Source organism: Ursus americanus, chromosome 11 (genome assembly GCF_024610735.1).
Source record: "Ursus americanus isolate L20-20 chromosome 11, mUrsAme1.1.p, whole genome shotgun sequence".
Taxonomy (NCBI): Eukaryota; Metazoa; Chordata; class Mammalia; order Carnivora; family Ursidae; genus Ursus; species Ursus americanus.
Genome location: NC_142137.1, coordinates 41,997,689 through 42,025,616, shown reverse-complemented (window position 1 = coordinate 42,025,616; position 27,928 = coordinate 41,997,689). Strand labels below are relative to the sequence as shown.

Genomic DNA, 27,928 nt, shown 5'->3' with positions numbered 1-27,928 from the left:
CAGAAAAACTTAAAGCTGTGATCTTTTTACATAATGGCACAGCTTGATGTGGGCACCAGCTTTTTCACAAACCTCGGTGCCAGAACTCTGCACTCCTAATTCCTTATTCCCACCTTTATTTCTGTGTCCCCTCTGGGCTGCCCTATGCTCTGCCTCTCGGGCTTCACACTGAGTGCCTGCCTGGAGTCATCCCCCAACACCTGACTGTTGAACTCCTATGTATCCTGCAGACGTGCCTTGGTCTTTCTTCAAGGGGGCCTTTCTTGATGCCTTATGACCAATCAAAGCTCCCTGTTGTCGTAATTCCTTTTAGTTTTCCTTTCTAACATTCATCATAATTTTAATTAAAGAATATATTATGCCATTAGCATATGTACATTATGCTATTAAGGGTAGTAGGCACGTGTGTGTATTTATATGTGTGTGGGTGTATTTGTTATTGTGGGTGCACAAAAAACAGTTAACAACAACACTTTGTAATTCTTACTGAATGTTTTTCTCCTATCTGGGTGTACTTGTGTGTATTGTATCTAGGTATAATTAGTTGGAAAAACACCGCAGATGTGTTTTGTGTCCCTCTTTGTATGACTCTTAGACGTCAGGAGTTTTGTCCTATGTAACTAGAAACAAGGAGAGGCATATAGAATTGGAAGTAAGGAGATTAGTTAGGAGGTGTTTCATCGTTCTACATGAACCCTAAGAGTAATGAAGAAGGGATAAATTTTGGAGTAACAGTAAGATTTGGGTCTTGGTTTGATACAAGTCTATGGAGAAGGGGAAAAACTAGTATATCCAGGGTAACTCTGGGGTTTGAACAAATGAGCAGGTGACTATAGAAAGAGGAGCCAATTTGGGAAGGGAGGTAGGGGAAAAACATGATGATTTCAGATACTGACATGATTTTGAGTTGCCTGTCAGAAATCAAACTGCCTTTACCCGGTGAATTAGGCTATTCTAATTCATCACTAAACTGAAAGCAAAAGAACATGGCCTCTGAACTCTACGTGCTAAACTATATTTAGGTACCATGTTTTGAACAGGCTGACTGAATTATTAAGGGAGATTATGACTCCTCTTCCCCTAGAGGCATTTTTTTAAGTACTCAGATGCATTTGTCTGCTGTGTTTTGAAAATGATCTTGCCAAGGCAAGGGAATTGCCAGCCCAGATAACCTGCCGAGAACTCTCCCAGAGCTCTGAACCTGTGATGCACTTATTTTTATGTTGACTCTGTCACATGCTTCTAGTGTACCACAATTTTGATAAACAAATGGTTTCCCTTTTAAATGCCAAGATCTCATATTAACTTTAAAAAGTACTAATTTTTGAATACCTTGGTTTTCCAAGTACTGTGTTTTCATCCAAAAAAGCTATAATATATACTTCAGAAAACTGCATCATATATACAGTCCTGAATGCAGTTATTTTTCCATGTTTTACCCCATTTTCTTCTTTAAATTTCTCTTCCGTGTAATCCAGACTAAGCGCAGAAAGCGAGGACTTGGTGTCATTAACATACAATACAAATTAAGCATGCTATGTTGTAAATTTCAAATATTAAGCTAGAGTCAGTTTCCAGAATAATTCCTTTGTCAGGCACATCTGTAACTGTCCTCATAACCATCTGTCTGGCTCGTCAGGATTCACTTCACCAAGTTCCAACATGGATAGTTAGTGACTTGAAGAAGAAATGTATTACAGCTATAAAACCTTTACCAGTACCTTTTCCTCCAATCTCATAGGTAGAATGAGCATTCATTTCATCTTAAGCCATTTATAGATACATGTACCACATGTTAGATATTGTGCTGGATTCTGGAAATTTAAAAAAACAACAGCAAAACAGTTGGAGGTGCTTACATTCCAGTAGTAGAGATAAGCATATATAGTAGTAATTTAAAAGTATAAATTCTATGATAACACTATTTGTGCTTCTATGTGTGGAATCAAGGAAGGATTCTTGGAGAACATCTGAGCTAATATAAAAATAAAAAGGCTAAGTGATATTGGAAGATGGCTGGAGGAATTAGCCAGATGAAATGGTTGAGTGGGGGAGGGGCCATCAGAAAGGGCAGTATATTACATCAGGAGAAACAGCAGAAACAGAATTGTGAAGTAAGAAATGCTCATGTGGGTATGGAGAACTATAGGTAGATTAGTAAACCAGAGACATGAAGAGGGAGACCATGATGAGAAGATAGTGAAGAAGTAAGAGGAGCTTGGGTCAATGAGTGCATTACGTACTTTGCTAAAGAATTTGAACTTTACCCAGTAGATCAGTGTTATTCGTAACTTTGGTATCTACAGATGACATAGGGCATTTAATGCAACTTGGAAAACACAGAGGAACAGTTTTAAATAAAATAAAACTATCTAAAACTGAAAGTGGTATTTATTTCATATCTGAAAAAGTGTCACGAATTGCAATTTTTATTATTACTTGTATGTAGATTTAAAGATAAATATTCTTAAGTTCTAGATATATTCTGTATTTTCTCTTTTCCTTATTTCCTCTAACTTAGTAAATAATAACTTATAGGTCAATGGGAATGATCTCTCGCAAGTGTTTGGTGACTGTCAGGTCTCAAGGTTTGGCTCTAATGTGGAACCAGAAATGGTGAATATTAATATTTTATTGGAAAGTACTTTTGGCAAACTACCAGATTCTCAGTTGGCAAGCATATCCTACTCAGAAGTGAGAGAGTTAAATGTTTTAACTTAGGACGTAGTAATAAATTGATTTTAATGGACTTTTTTTCTTGTTTTCAGCACTAGAAATTATGTTTTTATATGTCATTGCAGTCCTGGATGTGTTTGTAAATATACCTACCAACAGGATACCGATCCCGTCCTCTACAAATAGAGAAAACCATTATGTGTTGAATGAGGTTAAACTTGCTTGTGATTGTGTTATTTGTACTGCTGTTCAGTCATCCTAAGAAATGTTTCTGATCCTTACAATGAATTATGTTGATATTTTAGACCTGATGTAATAGTTTTAGACTACTGAATAAATTGAATGTATTGTTGAAATCGGGTTATTTGGGCATGCCACTCGAAATCATTGAAATGCTCTTTAATAGCATGATTAGTGTCAGGAAGAAATGTGTTTATTGCATTCTTCATTTTGAAAACCTGTGTGAGCTTCTTTCACCTCCCCAGTCAGCTTACCTGAGTATGGCAAAGGCAGTCTTGTATTCACTGCCCACTTTTTTCACTCACTACTGGGAAAATAGAAGGCAATTATATTCACCATTTTATTATTTCCCTCAGCACTGAGTCAGGATCAGGTAGCATTATGCTTGACTCTTGACCGTTCTCAATGAATCAAGTATTTATATTGACATTCAAGTTTTATTTAACTCTCATTTCAAAGTGCCAGCGTTCCCCTCTGCATCAAGAGCTGTGTTCTATCTGTGTTGAATTCACTGCCCCGTTGCTTCATCTGTATGTAGTCTTGGTTTTGGGGGATGACTGGTACCAGAATTTATGGAGCATTGTGTCCTCAAGTTTTTCCACTCATTCATCAAGAGCACATCCGCTGTACATCAGTAGTTTGTTCAGCTGTTAAATGCAGTGTCCGCTACTACTTACAAGAGACATCATACAGCACCCCCCCCCCCGTTGGCATTATGTGACGTCTAACAGTATTCATTGATGCAGACATTTTGTCAATAGCTTTCCTAATTTTTTGAGTCCATAATATTTATCATTAATTTTCTCGGTGGCTTTATAGGCTTCTCAGAATATCATGAATTTGAAATCTACTTTTGGTCTTTCCTCCTCTTTGGTGATTAAAGTTATTACTTTTAGGAAGGAAAACATTAATTGCTCTCATTCTGTAAAGTAAAAACTTGTTTGGTTTACTCCAAAGATTCCTGAGGTTGTTTTGAAAATGATGAGAAAGTATCAGTAGATGGAAGCCACTATGGAACAGTGATTTATCACAGGCAGGACCGCGGGACCTAGCTATGAATGGGTCACTGATGTAAGAAAATCAAGTACTCAAGTTGCACTTCACTTTTTGTGCTTGTGTCCTTTTTTATCACTGCGTGTCCTAGCACGAAGAGATTCACGTGATGTTTTGATACTTGACTCCTGGTTATTCCTTATTTTAAGGGTTTGGGCATGTTCATCACTGGTTTTCAGCTTAGATGAATGAATTCTGAGACATTGATACCTTTTTAATTGTTGCCTATAGAGCAACAAAAATGTACAAATTAAAAAAGCAAATTTAACATGTGTGAATAATAACACACACGGTTTGAAAATTAGATGAGAGAACTGGACCAGCACAGTCCTTGTGGCAGGTGTGTGCCATTAATAATGTAACAATTATTAAGAATGTAAGTAGGTTTGTTGAAAATCATAATTAATCTTACATTTTAAGCTTCTGAAACGTGGAAAAAGGGCAAAGATGGGAAGGATGGGCCTCATTTAGAAGGTTGACGTGGCTGGTCATTTGTATTTAGTTACTCTGATTTTATTTTTTTAAAGATTTTATTTATTTATTTGAGAGAGAGAAAGGGAGGGAGATAAGAGGATGAGCATGGGGGAGGGGTAGGAGGAGAGGGAGAAGCAGACTCCCCACTGAGCAGGGGCTGATGTGGGGCTCAATCCCAGGACCCTGAGATATGACCAGAGCTGAAAGCAGACGCTTAACCAGCTGAGCCACCCAGGCGTCCCTACTCTGACGTTATTTAAAGAGCTGTAATAACTGTAGTATAAATTAAATGTAACTATGGGAACGTAGTAGGCATTTTACATTAAAAATGTATTAGTAAATTTTAATCTCCTTCTGTGGAAAACGTTTTATATGTATCATTACTTCTGTTTTCCAGATTTCTTAATACAAATTCTGTACACTGTTAGAAACTGAGTATTGTTTCTGAGTTGCCAAAATCAGATTTGAATTCTGGCCAAACCATCAATAAGTTACTCAATCCCCTTCTATTCCAGTTTCATGTTTTATAAAATTGTGGGAGGAAAAATACCTGTCTTTTAGCGTTCTTCTGAGCATTACATGAAATAATATACTTAAAGCTTTTTCCATAGCACACACTATGGGTTTAATACTTAAATGCTTCTATGTTTTTTCTGCACTATGTAATCACATCAATAAGTTAGAATCTTGGTTTTCTTCTTTTGTTATCTTACTGGGTTTTTATCAACGATATTTAATTGTTTGGGCTAATTTTTATTCACTAAAATGATTAATGAGCTTATTATTTTAGCATCATATAGAGGAAGCAATAAAATTAGTATAATTTTTAAACAGTCCAGTATTGGCACTAAAACAATATTGGCTCTTAACAATATGCTTGGAACAACTAATTGTGGTGAAGTATGTTTTCGCTGATATTAAGGGCTTTGGTTTGGTTTTGGCATGACCTGGTGACATAATGAAGCACTTGAGATCGCTTTCAGATCTATGTGAAATGAAAAGAAAATTGGAATGATGAGATGGTAGACAAATGAAAAGAAATGCAATTGTGTCAGGGAGAAAAATAGAGGCCTGTTGCTGCAGGGTCCTTGGCGTGCGCCCATCAAGGGGGCTGCTCTCTCGCTCAGCACGCCGTGTCATCTCAATTATGTCTCTCAATGTGAGTCTTCACCCCGTGATGCAGAGCTGCAGTGAGGGAATCGGGCTTCCCATTGGAGAAGCTTGACAGTCCTGCTTTTCCAAAATGTCATGGTATTATTATTTAATACAGATATTCTCATATTTTTAAGAGAGCTGTGATGCCTGTAAACTGATATAATATGAACACTTTTTTTTGTTTCAGGTGTTGATAAAATAACTCATGATTTATAATTTATAATTTATTCTTAATTATTTATAATTAGTCATAAATTTGTCATTGGGTTTTTTCACTTGAACATAACTAGTATTTAATAAATGGTATTTAAGTAAATACCATTTATTGCCCCAATACTTTGTGCATTGTACTCCTTTGGGCTATAGAGAACCTGATACATGCTTTTGCTCACTCAAGGGACATCAAAAAGATGAGATGATTGTTTTCAAAGGAAACAGATTTAATGTGTTCATTTAGTGAAAACTAATGAAGTTATTCTTCATTCAATAGGTTAATTTTAAGTGAGCATCTACTATGTGACATTGTGCTTAAATCCATGATGAATGCAAAGAAATATGGCATGATTTTTGTCTTCGCATCCCTTTGGAAGAAAGAAGGCATTCTAAAAGTCTAAGAAGCACTTAAATTAGACAGTATTTTACCAGGAGAGTAACATTAAAAGCACAGCCGTGATAATGAGCTTGAAAAATTGTTTTAGTTAATATTTTCAATATACAGTTTTACATGTCAGGATGTTTTAGATGTCAGGAAAATATAAATGATATTTTTGAAAAAGGATTCCCTAAGTAATTATAATAATCAAACTGTGAATGCTTTAAGAAAAAATGTTACAAAATGTCTTTAAAATATGTATTTCTGATGTACTTCTTTCCTTGATGAACCAGACAAATGAGTTATACTTTACTTTAGAAAGTGCATACAAAAATGCATTCTCAAAGCATATAGAAGAAAAAGAAATGAGATGGAACTGCCATACCTCAGTTGCTGAGTACATTTTAATGATTTTTTTAGGGCTTCCACTTACATATTTTTTTAAAAAAAACAAGCAAGTAAAAATCCTGTGTGCTAGCGAAGTATAAGTAACCTTAATTGTTGAAATGTAATTATTTGGATTTTTTAATTTAGTTTACTTATGAGAATTTATTAGTAGATGACTGGATATACAGTCCTAATTCAAGAAAAATCATTATTTCAGAAGAAAAAAAAATTAACTACTTGGAAATTTCTTTAAATTAAACCCAGTTTTGAAGAATTCATAGTAAGGTACCTTTTATTAGGTGCTCAAATGGTTTGTACTTACCAAATACTCTTTTTACATTTAAAAATCATACTAAAATGTTCCAAGAAAGCATTAGAGTATATTAGAATATTATAAATAGCTACAGTTTGATCATGACATTTGGTTGCTGGAAATGTCCTTGAGCAACCATTCATGTAGAAGATAAATAAACAACAAAACCCTTTTTAAACAGCTTTCCCCTTAGCTGTACATTCAAAACCAGAATTCTTGAAATTTTCAGTACTACTGTTTAATGATATATTGAAGACTTCACTCGCAGAGAAAAAGAGTTTGCACTCACATATGAAAATGAGTGGGTGGGCTCAAGGGATTCAGTTTAGCAGAAAAGCTTTATGTTAGCAGCATTATCTATTCTTTTTAAAGTTTTCTATTTGTTAGATTTCTGTTAGATTTGGGGGCTGTTTTTACTTTGAGTTAGATGTTTTCCCTAGTACCTTACACACATTTCTTCAAGGACCTGAGAACGGGCAAAGTAATTCAGAAACATACTTTTTTTTTTCCAAAAAATTTTTAACTTTACATCTTGAAAATTATAAATGAATGCTTTTATTTTCTATATGGGGTAGGGGGTAGAAGATGGGTTAAATAGCCACAGGTAACAGGTAATCCAATTTGGGGGAAAACCAAAAAACAACCTCTTCCCAAAAATCTTCAGGATTTTTTTAGAAAAGATTGATTGATTGATTGATTGATTGATTGATTGATTTTTATTTACTATTTATTGAGAGAGAGAGTGGGGACAGGGTTGGGGGAGGCACAGGGAGAGGGAGAGAGAAACTCAAGCAGACTCCACGCTGAGCATGGAGCCAGACTCGGGGCTTGATCTCAGGACCCTAAGATCATGACCTGAGCCGAAACCAAGAGTCAGATGCTTAACCGACCACATCACCCAGGCAACCCCATCTTCAGGATTTTATTCTTGTAAATTATAATGTTATTAGGCCGCTAATACAGAATTATAATAAAAATTAATAGCCACATTTCATTCATACAATGTGCCAAGTATTTTTCTAAGCACTTCACGTGTAGAATCTTATTTAATCCTTACTACAGTTCTTTGCGGTAGATACTATTTTTTCCCCTTTGTACGGATCTAGGAATGATGCATGTGGATGTTAAGTAATTTGCACTTAAGTAACTGGAAATCGGGGCGCCTGGGTGGCTCAGCCAGTTAAGTGTCTGCCTTCCGCTCAGGTCATGATCCCAGGGTCTTGGGATCAAGCCCCACATCGGGCTCCCTGCTCAGCCGGGGAGCCTGTTCTCCCTTTTCCTCTGCTTCCACTCCCCCTGTTTGTTAGTGCTCTCTCTCTCCCTGCCAAACGAATGAATAAAATCTTAAAAAAAAAAAAAAAGTAACTGGAGTCCAATTCCACAGCTCATTCCCTTTAACTTATTTCATGCACATACATGGTCTCACAAACAGAAGTCTCGACTCTCCTATTGTGGCTACATCCAGTAACTTAGGTACTATACCATGTGTAGAAGCACAGAGCCTAGGCAATATTCTTGTGAAACTTGTTCTAAGCCAATGAAACAGGCTACTATAAATAAAAGCAGTGCCCCAAGGTTCTTGACCGCAGGAATCACAGAGCATGATTGACGGTAAAGCCATGTGAACAGTTCTGATGCAGGTTCTAATTAAAGAACTAATTCTTTAGGTCTCCATGCGAATGAAAAAGATGTTTAATATGCTTTTAATGACACCATCTGTTCTATAGTGTAACCTAAAACACAATGAATTGTTTATAAGTTAAACTCATACAGAACATCTAAATTTTAAGCTGGAGTATCAAACCATCTAAGATACCAAAAGTTTATTCTTCCAGTGCTTTGAAAATAACATCCATAGACTTCAAGGATATTTTTTTCCCTCTGTCTTGATGAGGATTATTTTGATATTTAATGTTCAAAGTCCTTAGATTTCATAACTACTCCTTTAGGGTAAAATTGTTTAAAGTTAATATATTCATCGTTTTCTTACTCTGTGCTTAGCACTGAATGAGAAATAAGTGAAGTAGTAAATATGTTCCTTGCCCTGGAGAAACTTGCTCTCTAGTTGGGAAAATGAGAAAAAATACTTGAAAGATCAGAAAACAATAAAAGGCAGTTCAAAATGAATATCATTATACTAGCTTGATATTCTTGATAGATAAACTTTTTAAAGTACATTTCAAATTTTCAGCATTAAATGTACACTTCTTCTGTCAAAGATTTTCCACCTTCGGTTTTTCAAAGTTTCTGCAATAACCTTTTCCCCTCCTGTTACTTGATTTCTCCCAGTAATTTGACATTTTTTTATTCAAATTGAAATTGTTACTTTGCTTCTTAAGCATTAAATACGTTAATGCTATTTCCAGAGGATACATATGGTCAGTAGTTTAAATTTCACTTTATAACTAAATTCAGACATAGAATTTTAATGGTGGCTTTTCTGTCATTAAAGTAACCTTCAATCAGCAAAAATTTATGGCTCATTTATTATGTTCCAGGAACTTACTGACTGCATTAAGATCCATTTAATTTATATATTCATTCATTCATTCATTCATTCATCCATGCGAGTATTTATTGAATAGTGATTTTGTACTGAGCGTTTTAGTATGGGGAGATAGGAAATAATAAAGATTTAAAAAGTAAAATATTAATGATATTAGATGGCAGTAAGTGCTAAGGAGAAAAATGAAGCATCAGTGGATCTTAGACTTTTAAAAAGATGGTTAAGGAAAAGTTCACGAAGAAGGTGACATTTGAGTAAAGCTGTCAGTGACACAGTGGCTATCTGGGAGAAGAACATTTAGACAGAGAGAAGAGGAAGTGCAAAGCCCCTGCCAGAGGCAACAATGTGCCTGGCTTGTTTGAGTGGAGTCTGAAGAGTAGATTAGACTGAGAATAGTGGGCCTGAGGCCCAAAGACCTGAGGTTGGGGGTGGGGTTGTTAGCAGCGAGTCCTGTTCCCTGGCCTCAGTTCCTGAGTTGGGCCAAGAAAGAATTCAGGGCCAAGCTCTTGAGCAAGGAAGCGACTCATAGTGGTCCAAGCGAAAATGCACTCTCAAGGTGGGAAGCAGGCAGTCCCACAGGTGGCAACTGTGTCTGGGGTAGGGCTGTCTTGTTTTTTCTTTTTGCTAGGGTGGTCTGTGACAGAGGTTGCCTCCAAACATCTAAGGGACTTCTCCTACCCATGGGTAAGGGGAATTTTTGGCCCAATATGGTTCTGGTTGGAACTGTCATGGCAGCCATCCCCCACAAGGTGGGGATCAAAACCGCAATGCAAATGTATTATAATGAAGCTATATGTTACTGTAGGGCAGCCCTGATTAGGGAAGAGTGTATGCTTGTACCCCAGGGTTTCACTTGCTCCTGTGTCCTGGGAGTTTACTGGGAAGTGTTTACCAACACTTTGGGGAGTTTACTCGGAAGTGTTTACCTTCCCAATACATGCTTTGCTCCTTTTGCCAGCAAGAATGAATATAGTGATAGGGAAGTACAGTGATACTAGGAATGGAAATTTTCCTTTGCTGTCCAAAATGCAGTGAGGATTCCCTGCAACCTTATTTTTTCTGGAGGTTCTTCATATTCATCCCATCCACACTGAAAACACCTCATCATCCTTCAGAAAAGAGCTCGTTATTACTGTGGTGAAACAACTTACTGTTGCTCTCATCAATAAAACTTCATTGACCTCTTTGGTCCAATAGTGCTTTAATCTTACCACATTAAAGTGCAATTTACCTGTGAGTGGGCCTGTTCTTTCACCACACTATGAGTTTTGCAAGGAAAGGGGTCATGTCCTACTTATTTTTATATCCTATAGAATTAGTCTGGCCTATTTGTATTTACTAGCTAAATATTTGTTAAAGTTAATTGTTCTAGTAAAAACTGATGTTGTAGTTTATTCTGTGTTTTGAAGATTGGCTATATATTTCAAACATATTTCCTGATTCATTATTTTAATATTTACTTATTTAGCACTATTTCCTCAAGGCCCATTTTACATGTTCTGTTTATCTGCATATAGGACATAGTTTCTGATTTCAGGCTTACATGTTAATATGGGAGATGAACACACAGACGTACAAGATGAATGGAAGATATTATGCATTAAATGCCTTATAGAAGTACAGATAAAAGCCTTTGAGAATTAAAGATCACTTATTCCTTTGAAAGGCATCGTGGGGCCGACTTTCACTGGGAAAATAGTCTATTTTTAACAGGGCGTTCAAGTGCTTCCATGGGGAGATCTACAGGAGGAAGATATTCTAAGAAGATGGAATGAAATGAACAATAGTACATACGTTGAGCAGTTCACATTAGCTTTGGTATCAGATGAGTAGACTGGCTGGAGTACAGGGCATTGGGAGAAGTATATGAGATAAAATTGTATTAGGAGATCCTTGGGTCCTTGAGTTCTAGGAGGAAAAGTGTTGTTTTGTTTAACTTACTTGTTTAACCTAGGAAACCTTCCACAATGTTTTGAATAAACAAGTTATGTAATGAGAACTGCACTTTGGAAGGTCTGGGTGAAGAATGCACTGAAAAGTGTTGGTGGTAGCAAGAATTTCCAGTAGTTTAGATGAGAGAGGATTAGGCCCTGGATTAAAGAGAGGGACAGAGAAATGCCATAGATCTTATGAAATGATGTAGTAAATAGGTTGGGTCACTAATTAGGGGCTATGTGAAGAACAGAGGAGCAATGATATTGTCAAGATTTTTGTAGAGGAACTGAAGCCTTTAAGACTACTAAGAACAAACATAAAATAATTCCTTAGTGCTTTTGTACTTTTACATACTTTCTTCTTCTTCTACTGTTCTTCTGTGAATATCTAAAAATTAGAAGCTTCTACATAATACCTCAAAATGTAGCCTTACTAGTACTAGTTAGTAGAAGAAACAAAGGAAAGCGATCTCCTTGGTCATCATTTCCATATGCTGTCACCATGTTATGTTGTCCTGTGGAATCATTTGAAAACATTAGTAACTTTTAATAGAAAACCTCTTCATCAAATATTTTGCATAAGGTATTTAATGATAAATAGGGTACTTTTTTACTTACGCTATTTAAGGGGATTTCATTTTCTTTCAAGGCCAATATAAAACACATTGGAACATTTATCTAACCTATAGACTGGTCAAGGCTCACTCCATGCTCTAATCCTAATTGTTGAATAACTTTCCAAAGGTAAGGAAATGAATGCTTCAGAACGCATTCCAAGATGAATCACCCATTACCTATTTCTGCCTTATATGTCATCATACATAGGACTTAATGCAGATCCGGGAACAAAATCAATTAGTATAATAAAAGACATTTCACAAAGGAACAAAGGCTATAATAGAACATAATAAAAAAGCCATAATAGATCATTTAAAGAGTAAAGTAAGTTTTTGAAGTTGGAAAATATTAGCTCCCCCCTCTGTATTTGTTGACTGTAAAGATGCTTATTAATTTTTTCTTGGACATTCTCAGACTTCAAAATAATGGACATAAAATATACAGTGGTGCTTTAAAAGTTTTTAAGGTGGAAATATTCATAAAGCTGATCTGATTATGAATTTTATAGTCATTAAATTATTCACTAACTTTAAAATGACCTTACTTATTTTTCTGGTAATTAAAAAAAAAATTGCCCCTGTTCCTTTATCTTAAGAGATCATGAATCTTTGGTTTTAATATAGGCTCAGATTTTTCAGGTAGAAGTTAAGGAATTCATTCTTCTTATCTCTGTCAATTTCCTAATTTACAAATGAGCTGAAGCAATTAATTCTTGCAAGTCTCCTGTATTAATTATAGTGTTAGGCAGGTTTCCTCGCAGTTTTGTAATTCTTTTTGTCACATTTTCACTGTGTTTACTCTCCCCGCTTGATGCTTGTTGACATGCTGATTCATGTTTTAGTGCACTGGATAGGTTTTATTCATCTAGAGGAATGAGTAGAAAGAGGTCACACCTTATAATCGCCCTGGCATTTCTAGTGTGTGGAGGCCATATATCTCCTTTTAATTTAATCTCTGAAAAATGTACAGGGATTTCTACAGCTAAGCTGTTCAAATCGATAAAATTTATAATCAAGGCTGTCTAATCTCTAAACCTAATATAAAACTTCACAACTATTGATTACAAGTGAAGGATCTGCAAGCTGTTAATCATGCATGAAAGCATAGAATAAATGGTGGCTTCAGAAAAGGAAATGGACAAATAATCATCACCCCTGCAGTCCTTATCTGTCTTTCTATTCCCCTGAAGCAAGCGTGTTACCAGACACTGGAATTTTAAAATCAAAGGATGTGTTAAAGTGTGTCAATAGCCATTATCACTTTTGAAATTTGTGTACTATAGATTTTTATAGTATAATTTAGAAGTTTTCTCTTCTTCAGAAATGGGATCAAAAGCAAATTAGTCTGTTGAATATGTGTGCAGAAGGAAGGAAAGAAAGACCTAAGTTAACGTAGTAAAATCACAATCTTTGTAAGAAGCAAAATGGTCCATACGTACTTGGCATGTCATTATAATGTACTCGTTCCGAGGAGAGGTGGAGGCTTTCACATCATAAGATAGCTTCACTTAAAATGGGCCCTCTTAACATTTCATCAACTAATATACTTCATAATAATGTTTCTAGTTTGAATTGACTGGCGCATTCAAGGACGGACGTAAGATGTTTACAAGAGAGTTATGTAATTGAGGAAAACACGTACTGTTTCTGCATTGAAGCAGTGTTAGAAATGTTGGGATTAAAATATACGTGTAAATGGATTTTTCTGTCAGGCCTATCCATTCAAAAGAAAAAAAATTAAAATATATTACAGATTCACTTTTGTATGTACCTACAAAGTCATATTGATATGAAAAACTGAGCAATTTTAATAAGTGTTATGTCACGATGATAAGTAGGGAACCAGAAACCGACCGGCTCAGTTTTTATAGCTTAGAATAAAGTAGTGACGTGTCTTACTCAGAATTATTAGTCCAACATTCGATATATTTGTATCTGTGGGAGCATAGTGAGCAAATGAACCTATCCTCAAAGAGCATACAGGAAATGAAGACAGAAACAAATTCATTTAAAGTCATTTTTGAAGCCTATGTCATATACCATAATATCTGCATATGGCAAGCACGCAGAGAAGGAATACTAAATAAGCATGTAGTGGCTCGGCACAACCATCGTGGAGAAATAAAATTTGTAAAGTCCTATTCAATGGAGAGACACAGACATAATCTTCAGACAAATAGTAAGGTAATTTACCAAGTGGAAAGATAAGGAATAGAGATTATAGCAAAATGTGGAATCTCAGCTAACCACAGAGTCTCATCAGAGGCATAGAGTAAGCATGTCCTACTCATGGAATGGATGTCCTGCTTCCAGAATGGATGGCTGGGAGCCTCCGATGGCTGTCTCACTGACCTGCTGGTAAACTGGCTATTGGCTGATCTAGACTGACCTCTGGACTACAACTAGGGCAACTAGACTCTGCTCTACATGTATCTCTCATTCTAAAAGTGATGGTGGAGGTTAAGAACAAGCATGAGCTCACAGGACTTTTTGAGATACAGGCTGAGAACCAGCATGCCATCACGTTCACCTTGTTCTGTGCCCAAAGCAAGTCATAAGGCAGGCCCAAAATCAAAGGATGGAGAAATAGACCACACTTCTTCGGTGTGAGCAAAGTCACATGGCAAATAGTGTGACACAAGAAGTTAAGAATTGGAACCAGCATTGTAATTACTACACAGAATTGAGTTCTTAGGTTCTATTTTCATTAGGTTTTTAACTTAAAATATAAAAATATATTAAAGCGATTTGCTTTACTGTTCAGAAAATAAAATTTCCAAGCATACACCATGGGCCAACCAGTGTGCTTGACATACAAAATATTTACCTCATATTTTCGGACAACCTAAGAAGTGTAGTCATTTATCTTCTTTTTAGGGATTAAAAAAAGGCATTGAAAATCGCCTCTGGAGTTTTGTCTTTACTATATACAACTCCTCAAAAGCCATCTTATTTTTTACACTACATATTATGTTTCCATATTATGGTTTTTTTTAGGGTTATATACAAATCACTCTACCTCTTGTGTCTGATTAATGCTGTTGCTAAATATTTTTATGAAAGATAAAGCTTATTTTTAAAGTAGGAGTCAATTTTTGTTTTTTTCTTCATAAATTAAGGAAATGCCTTTTCTTTTTTCTATTTTGTGCTTTATTCAAGTAGAGGCAGGTATCTATTGACTGTTTTTTTAAAATTTTATTTAGATTATAACACATAAGTGGAATATGCAATATCGGAGATGAATTGAAGTGGATTCATTGATAGTAATCACATGATCACATGTTTCTTCCAATATAGTCTAATATTATCACATAAACATTTAAGAGAAAAACATTAAAGAGTCCCCAGATTTTCAGCTGCTCCTGTTCTGGAATGCGGATTCATGTTAAGACATTCAGTAAGATTTATCTATTGGAAAGACAATTATCTTTGTCTTTTTTTCCTTGTCACTTTGGTATTCTTGTTCTCTAAAAATCAAATGCTTTCCTTAGTATTATTTTAGAGGGGATGCGAATGTTAAGGCTAGTAGAATTATCTGACAAACTTCAGTCAGACTCTTGAAAGCGATGAAAATGACATGTTTTGGTTTAATTTGATGATATGCTTAGGATTGTTCTGATGGTGCTGGGTAAATATTTCTGTGACTCTGCGGGAGGGCTGAGTGAGCCATCCACCCTGTCATTCTATATCCCCTGAGTCCAAGCTTGTCATTTTAACAACACAGCCAGAAAGCCAGAGAGCTGACAGTTGGTTTGTGATTATTCCTGGACCTGAGGCTCCCTCATGTTACCTTACTAATCAAGTCATCTCGCCAACTTATCATTAACGCAATTTGACCCATGGGAGCAGAGATGAAATCTTTTTGGCAAGACTAATGATGCTATGAGATTGAAAAGATGTGCCATGTAAAACCTTGATTATCCTCAATCCTTAGCACAAGGAAAAGAATAAAAATACAAAGCATCAGTAGGGAAAAGTAAAGACAGTCTCTTCCAAAGACCTTAAGTTTTTCCTCCCCCAAGGTATGCAAGTGTTTTCTTCCTTTTTCTTTTAATTTACCTTTGTTCAGAAATTTCATCTCAATTATTTTTTACTTTACACTAACAAATATTTTCCCTGGCAGTCAGGAAATTCACTTTCCTTATGTTTGTTTTGATAAATGGAATGAAAATTGTGCTTTGCAGTCAGCTTCGAAGATTTCTGATGAAAAGGCAGCGGGGAGCACGGAAGCTCCCTGTCATGCTTCACTGTTCTTGGCTCGTGTACATCTTTGACAAGATCTTCTTTTTTTCCCTTGGCATGAGCTTTGGGACATCTTCTGTTTTCCTCTGACTGACAGCCGGATAATAAGTTTTATCATTAAAAACTGATTCTCAGAAAGACGATCTTTGCTCTTGATTCTCTTGTAGCTGCTGAAGCTTTTGTTTTCACAACTCTTTCAGAAAAACTAGAGATTATCACTACAAAAGGACATGGATATTGACCTGTCATGTCACATGTTGTTTAGCAAGTACCAAAAAAAATTAAATTCCCTTTTATCTATTATCTAGAACCACTTATTAAATCATCTCGCTGTTGAGAGGTGACTCAAAGTCAACATGTTCTGTCTGTTCATGTTGCCTTTATTTTTCTTAACCTTCAGAGAATTATTAAGTAATTCTTCATTTTATCCTATCAAGTTGGGTTAAATATTTGACACAAAAATTGTTACAGGCATAAATCCCCGGCTTGATCTGTTTAGAATTTAAGTAAGTTCAGTGATACGTGAACTTCCTTGTTTACCTGCTAATTGTATAATCCTGGCTATAGATTTGATATGTAAATTTTCTGCCATGTCTTTTTATTTTTCTTGATTTTATGTGACCACTTTCTCTGCAACAACTAGGAAGTAGTGAGCAATATGAGGAAAAAGGGAATGGGAAAAGTTGGTAAAATTGGCTGATCAACATTTGGCAGGGAAAACAAAGAAAACCAGGTAATATTGACATTTCTCATCACTTTTTTTTTTCAATTTACAGGTAGTATTTTCTTAGGACTTATTGGAAATGAATGAATGGAAGAGGGCTTTATGCCAATTTGGTTGCACATCTCTCCACAGGGCAGTTAATAAAAGGAGTTGAGATTCACCAGCTAAAGAGTAGAATGGGAAAGGATTAGATTTTGCTTATAGTTCCAGTTTCTACACCTGCTTCTTAATGTAAGCCCCCCAACCCTATTTTCCAAGTATATCACAAATGGCCTTAAACCTTTTTAATTCCAGGGGCTCCTGGGTGGGTCATTGGTTAAACATCCAACTCTTGACTTCAGCTCAGGTCATGATCTTAGGGTTGTCAGATGGAGCCCTGTGTTGGGCTCCGTGCTGGGTGTGGATCCTGCTTAAGATTCTCTCTTCTTTCTCTCTCTTTCTCTCTCCTTCTGCCCCCCCAACACTCACTTGTGTGCTTGCTCTTAAATAAATAAATAAACAAAGAAACAATTTAATTCCACTGCTAGTGTCCTCAGTCCTTCTGTCACAGATTTCACTCAGTCTGAACCTCCCCTGACTGATGGCTCAGGGGAAGGAATGGATTAGGGTATATACTGAACACAGATTTCAAAAAGTAGAATGATCTAGAGAGTTTGACTTCTTTTTTTCTTTTTTTTCACCAACTTAACTTTGAACTGGATGGCTCACCAATTTCCAACCCAAAGTTACCTCTATCCCTATTGAAGTCACACTACTTCTTAGCCCTTATTCTCCCTAACACGTTGCAATCTTCGGATTTCTCTACCTCCAGTCCTGCACAACCTCCTTGTTACACAACCTTGATACAACCTCCAAATTAAGTTTTCTAAAGTAATTAATTCATTATATCAATTTTCTGCCCACTCAGTGATTGTCTGTAGCCTTTTAGATCAAGGGCAATCTCTTCCCATGCCATCCAACATATTCCCCATCTTTTCCCAATCAATTTTTCCTACGTAATCTCCTACTGGATAACTTGTTCAGCAACTAAATAGGATTCACATTTTTTTTCCTCTCCTTTTGTATTATTTACCCAGACTATGTCTGTAGATCTTCATGCCTTATCCATTGAGATCTAATGCAAATGTCTCCTCCATTGGACAAGTGGAAGTTCTTTCTCGCTTTTGAATTCCTATGTTTTATTCTATTCATATACCACTTATATCATACTGTTTTAATTATTGATCTTTTTTTTCTTAGCTACCATCTTTACTAAATACATATTAAGCTCCTTGAGGCCTATTATTGTTTCTTTCACTTAGCATCCTCCACAGTATCTGGTATCATGCACTTTATGTAAGAGGCAATAACAGGTGAATGACTTATACAAAATATTTTAATATGATACTTTGCTGCATGAAAGTTACTCCCTTGCTGTACTTCTTCCCAAGTTTCTGCCAAAATATTGCCCCACAGCTTTCTTCAATTTCTTGTTTCTTTCCTGAATTTCCTTTTACTGAAAAAGTAAAAATGAGAAAGAGAACTGTTTTATAAAATCATATGTATGGGAATACCTAATAAAGGTTTGAAAAATGGAAAGTAAAAAATTGGGATGAAAGAACATTTAATAGGGGCGCCTGGGTGGCTCAGTCGTTAAGCATCTGCCTTTGGCTCAGGGCGTGATCCCGGCGTTCTGGGATCAAGCCCCACATCGGGCTCCTCTGCTGGGAGCCTGCGTCTTCCTCTCCCACTCCCCCTGCTAATGTTCCCTCTCTCGCTGGCTGTCTCTCTGTCTGTCAAATAAATAAATAAAATCTTTAAAATAAAAAAAAAGAGAACATTTAATAAATTTCAAAACACTTGACAGGGCATTAATGAATGCGATCTCCATTGTTTTATCACCATTATGGTTATTTAGGTTGTTTGTTATAGATGCTATTTACTGTGATGCCCCGATGTGCCATTCACCGTGCTGGGTCATTTCTTTAAATTATTTAGTCCTCAAAACAGCAATACCCAGCTTATATATAACATAATGAGTTTTCAGAAATACCCTTCTACCTCAGGTTATTCTGTGACTATCTTTATTTTCAATTTAGAAAATTAAAAATTTCATGTATTCATATCTCAGAAATATAATGAAGTTATTGGCGAGGCACAAGAATAATGGATCATTGCAAGGACTTTAGGTAATTTTATTGTTGAATTCTTTGATAGAATTTTCTCTGAATTAATGTCATAGTATTAGAACAGTCTAGAGTCTCTGCTGCTTATACTCTAATATAAAAATCCATCTGTATGTAGTCCCCCCCACATCAGACCTAGTAGAATTCAGAGGAGTGGCATAGCAGAGTTCCTATCGTGTGGACGGTATATGTATATAAATGTACATGCATGAATACGTGTGTGTGTGTGTGTGTGTGTGTAGCTGAAAAGGTCCCACCTCAATAAAAACTGGGGAAAAAAGGGCACGTGCCAATTAAGAGAAAATGTAATTGGACAGTGATGTCCTCTGAGTTATTGCAGATGCCATAGAGCTCAAAATAATTGAGTTTTGTGCTGTGTGTGTGTTTACTTTGTTGAATGTGTGTTTCTGAAATTACACTAGGTGAAAGTAAAATTATGTTTTAAATCACTATTTTAGTAATAACAGTACAGTTTGCACCATTTATTTAAGCAACTGTGAAAAATGCAGATTTAAAAACATTATCTTGACCTTGTAGAATGAATATTTGCCTCTTAGAAAACTGTTTCTTCCATAGCTCTTTTTTTTTATACCAATTAATAAAATACTGGTTACTGAAATTATGGTAGTGGTTTATACACAAATGTGTAGGATTTATAAGGCTACCCTTCCCTAATTTTAAATGAGAATTTTTAATATATGACTTATATGAGGGTCAATGTAAGCAGCATTTAAATACACCAAACAAAATTCTCACTCAAAGTTGAAACCTAGGTATTTTTTTACATACTACATAATAGACATAACTTTGCCAACTCATAGAAATAGAAGAACTGAGGATGTAGAACTGTTTTTTTTTCACAGCGTATAAGCTGTGTAGCATTTATCTATCTACTTATCTATTTATTGAATATGAGATTAAGAAAGTAAAGGGTAGTGAGTTGCTTCTTTTTTCTTTTCTTTTTTCAAATTTTTATTTAAATTCTAGTTAGTTAATACATAGTGTAATTTTGATTTCAGAAGTAGAATTTAGTGGTTCATCACTTACATACAACACCCAGCGCTCATCATAGCAAGTGCCCTCCTTAATACCCATCACCCATCTAGACCACCCCCCACCTCCCTCCCTCCATCAACCTTCAGTTTGTTGTCTGTCTTTGAGAGTGTCTTATGGTTTATTTCCCTCTCTTTTCCCCCTTCCTATATGTTCATCTGTTCTGTTTCTTAAATTCCACATATGAATGGAATCATATGGTATTTGTCTTTCTCTGACTGACTGCCTTTGCTTAGCATGATACACTTTAGCTCCCTCCTGTTGCAAATGGCAAGATTTCATTCTTTTTGATGGCTGACTAATATTCCATCATATATATACACACACACACATGCACACACATACACACACACACACACTTTAGCTCCCTCCTGTTGCAAATGGCAAGATTTCATTCTTTTTGACGGCCAACTAATATTCCATCACACACACACACACACACACACACACACACACACACACACACACACACCCCACAACGTTATCCATTCATCAGTCAATGGACATTTGGGCTCTTTCCATAATTTGGGTATTGTTGATAAGGACATTGCGGTGTGTGCTTCCCTTCAAATCAGTATTTTTTGGATCCTTTGGGTAAATACCTAATAGTGCAATTACTGGATCATAGAGTAGTTCTATTTTTAACTTTTTGAAGAGCCTCCATACCATTTTCCAGAGTGGCTGCACCAGTTTGCATTCCCACCAACAGTGCAAGAGGGTTCCCCTTTCTACACATTCTCACCAACATTTGTTGTTTCCTGACTTGTTAATTTTAGTCATTCTGACAGGTGTGAGGTGGTTTCTCATCATGGTTTTGACTTGTATTTCGCTGATGATGAGTGATGTTGAGCATCTTTTCATGTGTCTGTTGGCCATCTGGATGTCTTCTTTGGAAAAATGTCTATTCATGTCTTCTGGCATTTCTTAACTGGACTATTTGTTTTTTGGGTGTTGAGTTTGATAAGTTCTTTATAGATTTTGGATACTAACCCTTTATCAGATATGTCATTTGCAAATTATCTTCTACCATTCCGTACACTGCCGTTTAGTTTTGTTGATTATTTCCTTCACTGTGCAGAAGCCTTTTATCTTGATGAAGTCCCAATAGTTCATTTTTGCTTTTCTTTCTCTTGCCTCCAAGTTGCTTCTGCTTTTGACATTGAGTCACTCCATGTGGATACATTTGCATCTGGTCTTGTTCTTCCAAGCCCAGTTTGTGCATACTTTGCCGTAGCTCTAGGGCTATTCAGAACTTCTTCAAGCAGTTCCAATAGCTATTCAACTAGAGCAGAATTAAATAGCTCATACATTCCCTGTTTTCAGTGCTCTATAGAGGGGTTTTATAGAGGAAGCCCGAAGGCAAAAAGAAATTGGATATAATAAGATTAGTTAGAAGAACATTTCTACTTAAATTTATAAATAGGAAAATTAATTCTCTAATTATTTTATGGTTAGCTTAGGAGAAAATGTAGAAATACATAGTAAGTAATATAACAAAGAAGATTTAAGATTTGCTTCTTAAGGCTCTCAGTCCAGGAAGTGTTATATAGCTTCCTTTTTCCCTACTACTTTTCATTTCCACATTTTTCACATTCCTGTGTCTATTTTAATTTATTATTTTTTCTAGTTTTTTCTTTTTTTATCATGTTAAGTGTACTCTTTAATTCCAATCCCCTGTTTCCCTCATCCCCCTACCCACCTCCTTTCTGGTAATCATCAGTTTATTCTCTATGGTTAAGAGTCTATTTCCTGGTTTGTCTCTCTCTCTCTTTTATTTTTGCTTTTGCTCATTTGTTTTGTTTCTTAAATTCCACATATGAGTGAGATCATATGATATTTGTCTTTCTCTGACTTATTTTGCTTAGCATTATACTCCCTACCTCTATCCCTCTGTTGCAAGTGGCAAGATTTCATTATTTTTTTAATGCTGAATAATATTCCATATATATATCATGTCTTCTTTATCCATTCAGCAGTTGATGGACAGTGGGCTTTTTCCATAATTTGGCTATTGTAGATAATGCTGCTGTAAATATCAGGGTGCATGTATTACTTTGAATTAGTATTTTTGTGTCCTTTGGGTAAATACCCAGTGGTGGAATTAATGGATCATATGGTATTTCTATTTTTAATGTTTTGAGGAACCTCCATACTGTTTCCCACAGTGGCTGTACCAGCTTGCATTTCCACCAACAGTGCAAGAGGGTTCCTTTTTCTCCACATCCTCACACCAAACTGTGTTGTTTCTTGTGTTTTTGATTTTAGCCATTCTGACAGGTGTGACAGGTTTTCTTTTTCTTTGAACAGGCTCTACATTTGCTGTTCAGAACCATGGTATTTCTATGATGACTGCACTGTAAAGTCATCTGTAAACTTTAGATCATTACTAGGAATAGCTGCTGGTTTTATTTGTTTGTTTGTTTATTGTCTCATTGTCTCTATTCATTTCCTAATTGACTTAGATAATTTTTCCCCACTCCCTTCAATGAAGTTATGTCATATATCTCTAACACAGTTACATTTTTTAAATTTAATTTTTATTTTTTAATAAATTTATAACCCCTTTACCCATTTTTCCACCGCCATACTCCCACTTCTGGCAACCATTAGTTTGTTCTCAGTATCTCTGAACTTCATTCATTATTTTTCTTTTCTTTTTTTTAAATTTTTTTAGATTCCCCATATAAGAGAAATCATGTGATATTTGTCTTTGTCTGCCTGACATTTCACTTAGCATGATACCCTCAAGGTCCATTCATGCTGCCACACATGGCAAGATTTCATTATTGTTATGGCTGAATAATATTTCACTGTTGACGTGTATAGACACATGCATACTTCGGTTGTTTCCATATCTTGGCTTTATAAATAATCTGCAATACATATGATGGTGCATGTGTCTTCCAAGTTAGTGTTTTATTTTATTTGTATAAATACCCAAAAGTGGAATTGCTGAATCGTAGGGTAGTTCTATTTTTAATTTTTTGAGGAACGTCTATTCTGTTTTCCATAGTGACTGCATCAGTTTACATTCCCAACAACAGTGCTCGAGGACTCCCTTTTCTCCACATATTTGCCAACACTTGTTATTTTTTTCTCTTTTTGATAGTAGTCATACCGATTGGTATGAGCTGACATCTCATTGTGTTTTTCCTTTGCATTTCCCTAGTGATTAATGATGTTGAACATCTTTTCATGTACCCATTGGCCATCTCTATGTCATCTTTGGACAAATGTGTATTCAGATCTCCTGCCCATTTTTTAATTAGTTTTTTTTTTTTTTTTTTGCTATTGAGTTGTATGAGGTCTTTATGTATTTTGATTATTAGCCCCTTATCAGAGGTGTCAATATTTTCTCCCATTGAGTAGGTTGCCTTTTCATCTTGTTGATCATTTCCTTTGCTGTGTAGAAGCGTTTTGTTTAGAATGATGCAGTCCTACTTATCTGTTTTTGCTTTTCTTGCTTTCACTTTTTTGTGTCAGATTCAGAAAATCTGTGTCAGGGGGTTTATTGCCTGTGTTTTTTTCTAGGAGTTTTATGGTTTCAGGTCTTACTTTGAAGTCTAATCTATTTTGAGTTAATTTTTGTAAATGGTGCAAAATAGTGGTCTAGTTTCATTCTTTTTGTGTGGCTGTCCAGCTTTCCCAACACCTTTTATTAAAGAGACTGTTCTCTCCCCATTGTATATTCTTGGCTCCTTTGCTATAAATAATTCTCTCTATTCTGTTCCACTGATCTATGTGTCTGTTTTGGTGTCAATACAATACTCTTCTAATTACTGTAGCTTTGTAATGTAATTTGAAATCAGGGAGCATGATACCTGTAGCCTTGTTCTTCATTCTGAAGATTGCTTTGACTTTCCAGGGTCTTTAATGGTTCCATACAAATATTAGGATTGTTTTGTTCTATTTCTTTCAAAAATGCCACTGAAATTTTTAAGAAGATTTTATTTATTTATTTTAGAGAGAAAGAGAGAGCATGAGAGAGAGAGAGAGAGAGAGAGATGGGGAGGGACAAAGTGGGGGGGGACAAATCTCAGGCAGATGAGGGAATGATCTCATGACCCTGAGATCATGACCTGAGCTGAAACCAAGAGTCAGACATTTTTTTTTGAAGATTTTATTTATTTATTTATTTGACAGAGAGAGGCAGTCAGCAAGATAGGGAATACAAGCAGGGGGAGTGGGAGAGGAAGAAGCAGGCTCCTAGTGGAGAAGCCTGATGTGGGGCTCGATTCCAGATCGCCGGGGTCACGCCCTGAGCCGAAGGCAGATGCTTAACGACTGCGCCACCCAAGCGCCCCAAGAGTCAGACATTTAACCAACTGAGCCACCCAGGCATCCCGCCATTGGAATTTTGATAGTATCACACTGAATCTGTAGATTGCTTTGGGTAGTACAGATATTTTAACAATATTGATTCTTCCAATTCATGAACATAGAATATCCATTTATTTGTGTCTTCTTCAATTTTTTATGCTTTTGTTATGCTTTTAAAATTGCATTAGAATGCAGGGTGAGTGCAAATTGAATAGTAGGGTAAAATGAAAAGATGAATGAAAGAGAGTGAGCACTTGGAAATAGAGAAATTTATAAAGGGGGGAATTTCAGATTCAAAATAAGAGGTTTCTCGAGTATATAAATACTAGATCTAAAAAAAAAAAAAAAAAAAAAGCCAGAGGAATAAATACTTGTTGGTGTTTGTGCTCATTATTTTATGGGAGATTTTCATTCATATACTCCAAGTATTTTAGGGAGAAATCTTACTTTCTTATTCTAGATACTTTTGTCACAAAGTGTGGCCTAACCTGAATATGACCTCTAAATTCTATCAGGTTGCTACCATTAGGCAGTGAAATCACAATTTATCTGGGAATTTGGGGATGGTGGTACCTACAACTGCCCGGTCATCTCGGTGGTCAGGAATGCCAAAAAATGTGTTTGCACTGAGCTGTAGACTGAACTCTAAGTGTCATCACCTCACTCCTGTGCCTGGTGGGGACATGTGAGCCCAGAACTAGACATAATAAAGAGTTTTATGGGTTTTTTTAATGATTAGAAAGCCACGTCTTTCTTCCAACCTACTTACAATGCTTAATGTAAAACACGTAAAACAAAAGTGATAAAATAAGGAGACTGGATACTGTGAGTAATCAGAAGACTGGCACACAGCATTTAAAAAAAATCTAAGCATTGGATTCTACCACGGATTAATTTGCATGTATATGTATGTATTTTTGTAGTTTTGAGGTTTTAAATGGCCACCAGAGTGTATTTCAGATGGCACACATAATACATTGAACTGGAATCCCAATTTGGGCTTGCCATCTGTGTACTGTGCTGATTATTTTTACAGAACTGAGATTTTAATCTCAAAAGTGAAAATTTATAAAACACTCAAATTGGGCTTTTTGTATTATTTATTTTCCTTCTTTTTTGTCTACTGACTCCTATTTAGCAAGAGCATTGACTATTCTTTGTGAGTTAAGGGAGGTACCAACATGGCTTTGACCTTGGCCTTGATTTTAATTTCTTTGCCCAATCAACGTGTGAAAGCTTAGCTGTGTTTTGGTTTGTTTACTGTGTAGACTTTGCCATGGCCATGACTTTCATAGAGTAATTATTTTGATTAAGTTAGACGGTTAAAGTTAGTCTTGCATGAGGAAAGAATACACTTGGGAAGCGGTGATGGATGGACTCCAGTCTTCAGAGTGTTTAGTTCTGCCAGCATTTTCCAGTTGAATGGAAATTCACCTCCCAATTTGGTTTGGGTGACAGTGAATGGACTGTCAGACCTGAGTGTTTCCTAGAAAAAGATGGAAAGAGATCAAGAAGGATCGATGACACTGTGACTATCCACATGTGTTCCTGCAATTTTTCTCAGATACTTTTCTGCTTTGATGAACAACATCATTACTGAAATAATAAATGTTAATTAATATCTGCGTCACTTTTTGGTAAATGGTAGTTTAGTATTACAATTAGACTAATTAGTATACACCATAGCTGGTGACATGACAAATCATAGAGCAGAACGTGTTGACTCTTATCCATTATGATATATTAGCTAATTCACTTGCTCAGTAACGACAAGAGAAAAAGAGAGATGGGAAATTGGGCAGTAACAACAGCAACTATAAAGGCATTATGGCCACATTTTCAGGCTTTTGTCTTTCCGCCATGTTCCTGAGTACTGTGGATTGTTAACATTTTCCATTTCTTTTCGCATTGGTAAATCCCAGCCCCTGATAGAAACCTTCAGGAATTAAGATCATGAGTACATAAAGAAAAGGAGAATAAAAGATGACTTCCACATTTCCCTAGGTTTACACATGCTGTGTCATGCTCAGTGCTTGATTTTACCAAGATTATTCATTGTAAGGTTGACAGCCATCTGCATCTTTGATTTATGTTTCAGAACCTATGCGAACCCCAAAGACGTTAAAGATTGCTGAGATACAGGCAAGACGCATTGCTGTGGACTGGGAATCCTTGGGTTATAACATTACTCGTTGCCACACTTTTAATGTCACTATCTGCTACCATTACTTCCGCGGTCACAACGAGAGCAAGGCAGACTGTTTGGACATGGACCCCAAAGCCCCTCAGCATGTTGTGAGCCATCTGCCACCCTATACAAACGTCAGCCTCAAGATGATCCTAACCAATCCAGAAGGCAGGAAGGAGAGTGAAGAGACGATTATTCAGACGGATGAAGACGGTATGTTCATACTTCGTTATTTTAAAAAGGGGGATTATATAACAGGATTATGTCATTGCTTCCAGTTTTCTCTAGAGTCGCCAAAATTGAATCGGGTTCAGAAATCTGCTAAATACTCTTAACGAGATTAACTTTGGAAAGAGTTTGCCTTTAACTAAAGACCTTAACATTCTTCAGCGTAGCATCAAATACTAGATGAAATGTCCCTCTCCTGTTTTCTGTTTTTATATGTTAGAGAAGTCACTGCTACACCAAAGTTTAAATAAAGTTTTTCCTCTTAAATGTGCAAAAATAATTTTCACTATTCATGGCATTACATCATTTACCTATTGGTGAAATGCACTTGGTTAACATTTAGTTTTTTACGTTTTACAAACCAATATTAGCAGCTTTCATTTTCCTTAACATTTGAAAACAGCACCATTTGCCTGTTCCACTCATTTTTAGATGGTTTCGTGTAAGTTTAAATATAAAAGAAGGTTGAAGTTCATATCTTATGGCTTATTTAGTGAGTGGAGGCAAAGCTGAACTGGGAGTCAGGAATCCTGAGTTTTCAGTCCTGGCACTAATAACTCTATCACCTTACCCAATCTGTTTACTTCTCTAGATTTCCATTTCTCATCCCTATATGAAAAGTTTAAATAAGATGATCTCTCAGGTTCCATCTGCTTCTAAATTTCTCCATGAATAGCCTGTCAGTAGGGCCACATTTTTGTTTGGACTTCAGAAAACAGGATATATTTCATACCCAACTGTTTCCAATTTCCCTCAAGTTCTGAACTTTAGGCCCAGATGTATATTTTGATGACTATCAAGTATGAGAGTGCCTTAAGATAGGTCAGTATACCACAGTTTCTAGAAGTTTCTCCGTATCACTTCAAGCCTTCTCACTCTGAAAAGTAGAAATGACCCAGATTTGCTCTATTATTTTCAGTCATAAAGGGAAGTGAGAGCTTTTCAACCTCATTTAGCTCAGATTTTGAAGAAAACAATATTGTCCTAAAACTATGCATAGAGTTATTTTCATATTCCTAAAATTTTCAAAGAATAAACCTAAGACTTACTTACGATAAATG

At 36.0% G+C, this 27,928-nt stretch overlaps 1 protein-coding gene across 3 annotated transcripts in view; it reads left to right on the top strand.

The window, feature by feature from the left end:
- The window catches only part of PTPRK (protein tyrosine phosphatase receptor type K), a 541,453-nt gene that overhangs the window by 395,425 nt on the left and 118,100 nt on the right, over positions 1-27,928 (top strand). For all 3 annotated transcript variants that reach the window (XM_045805582.2, XM_045805583.2, XM_045805581.2), the window contains exon 8: positions 26,550-26,852. In XM_045805582.2, the coding sequence (XP_045661538.1) occupies positions 26,550-26,852 (303 nt within the window). The remainder of the gene's footprint in view (positions 1-26,549; positions 26,853-27,928) is intronic.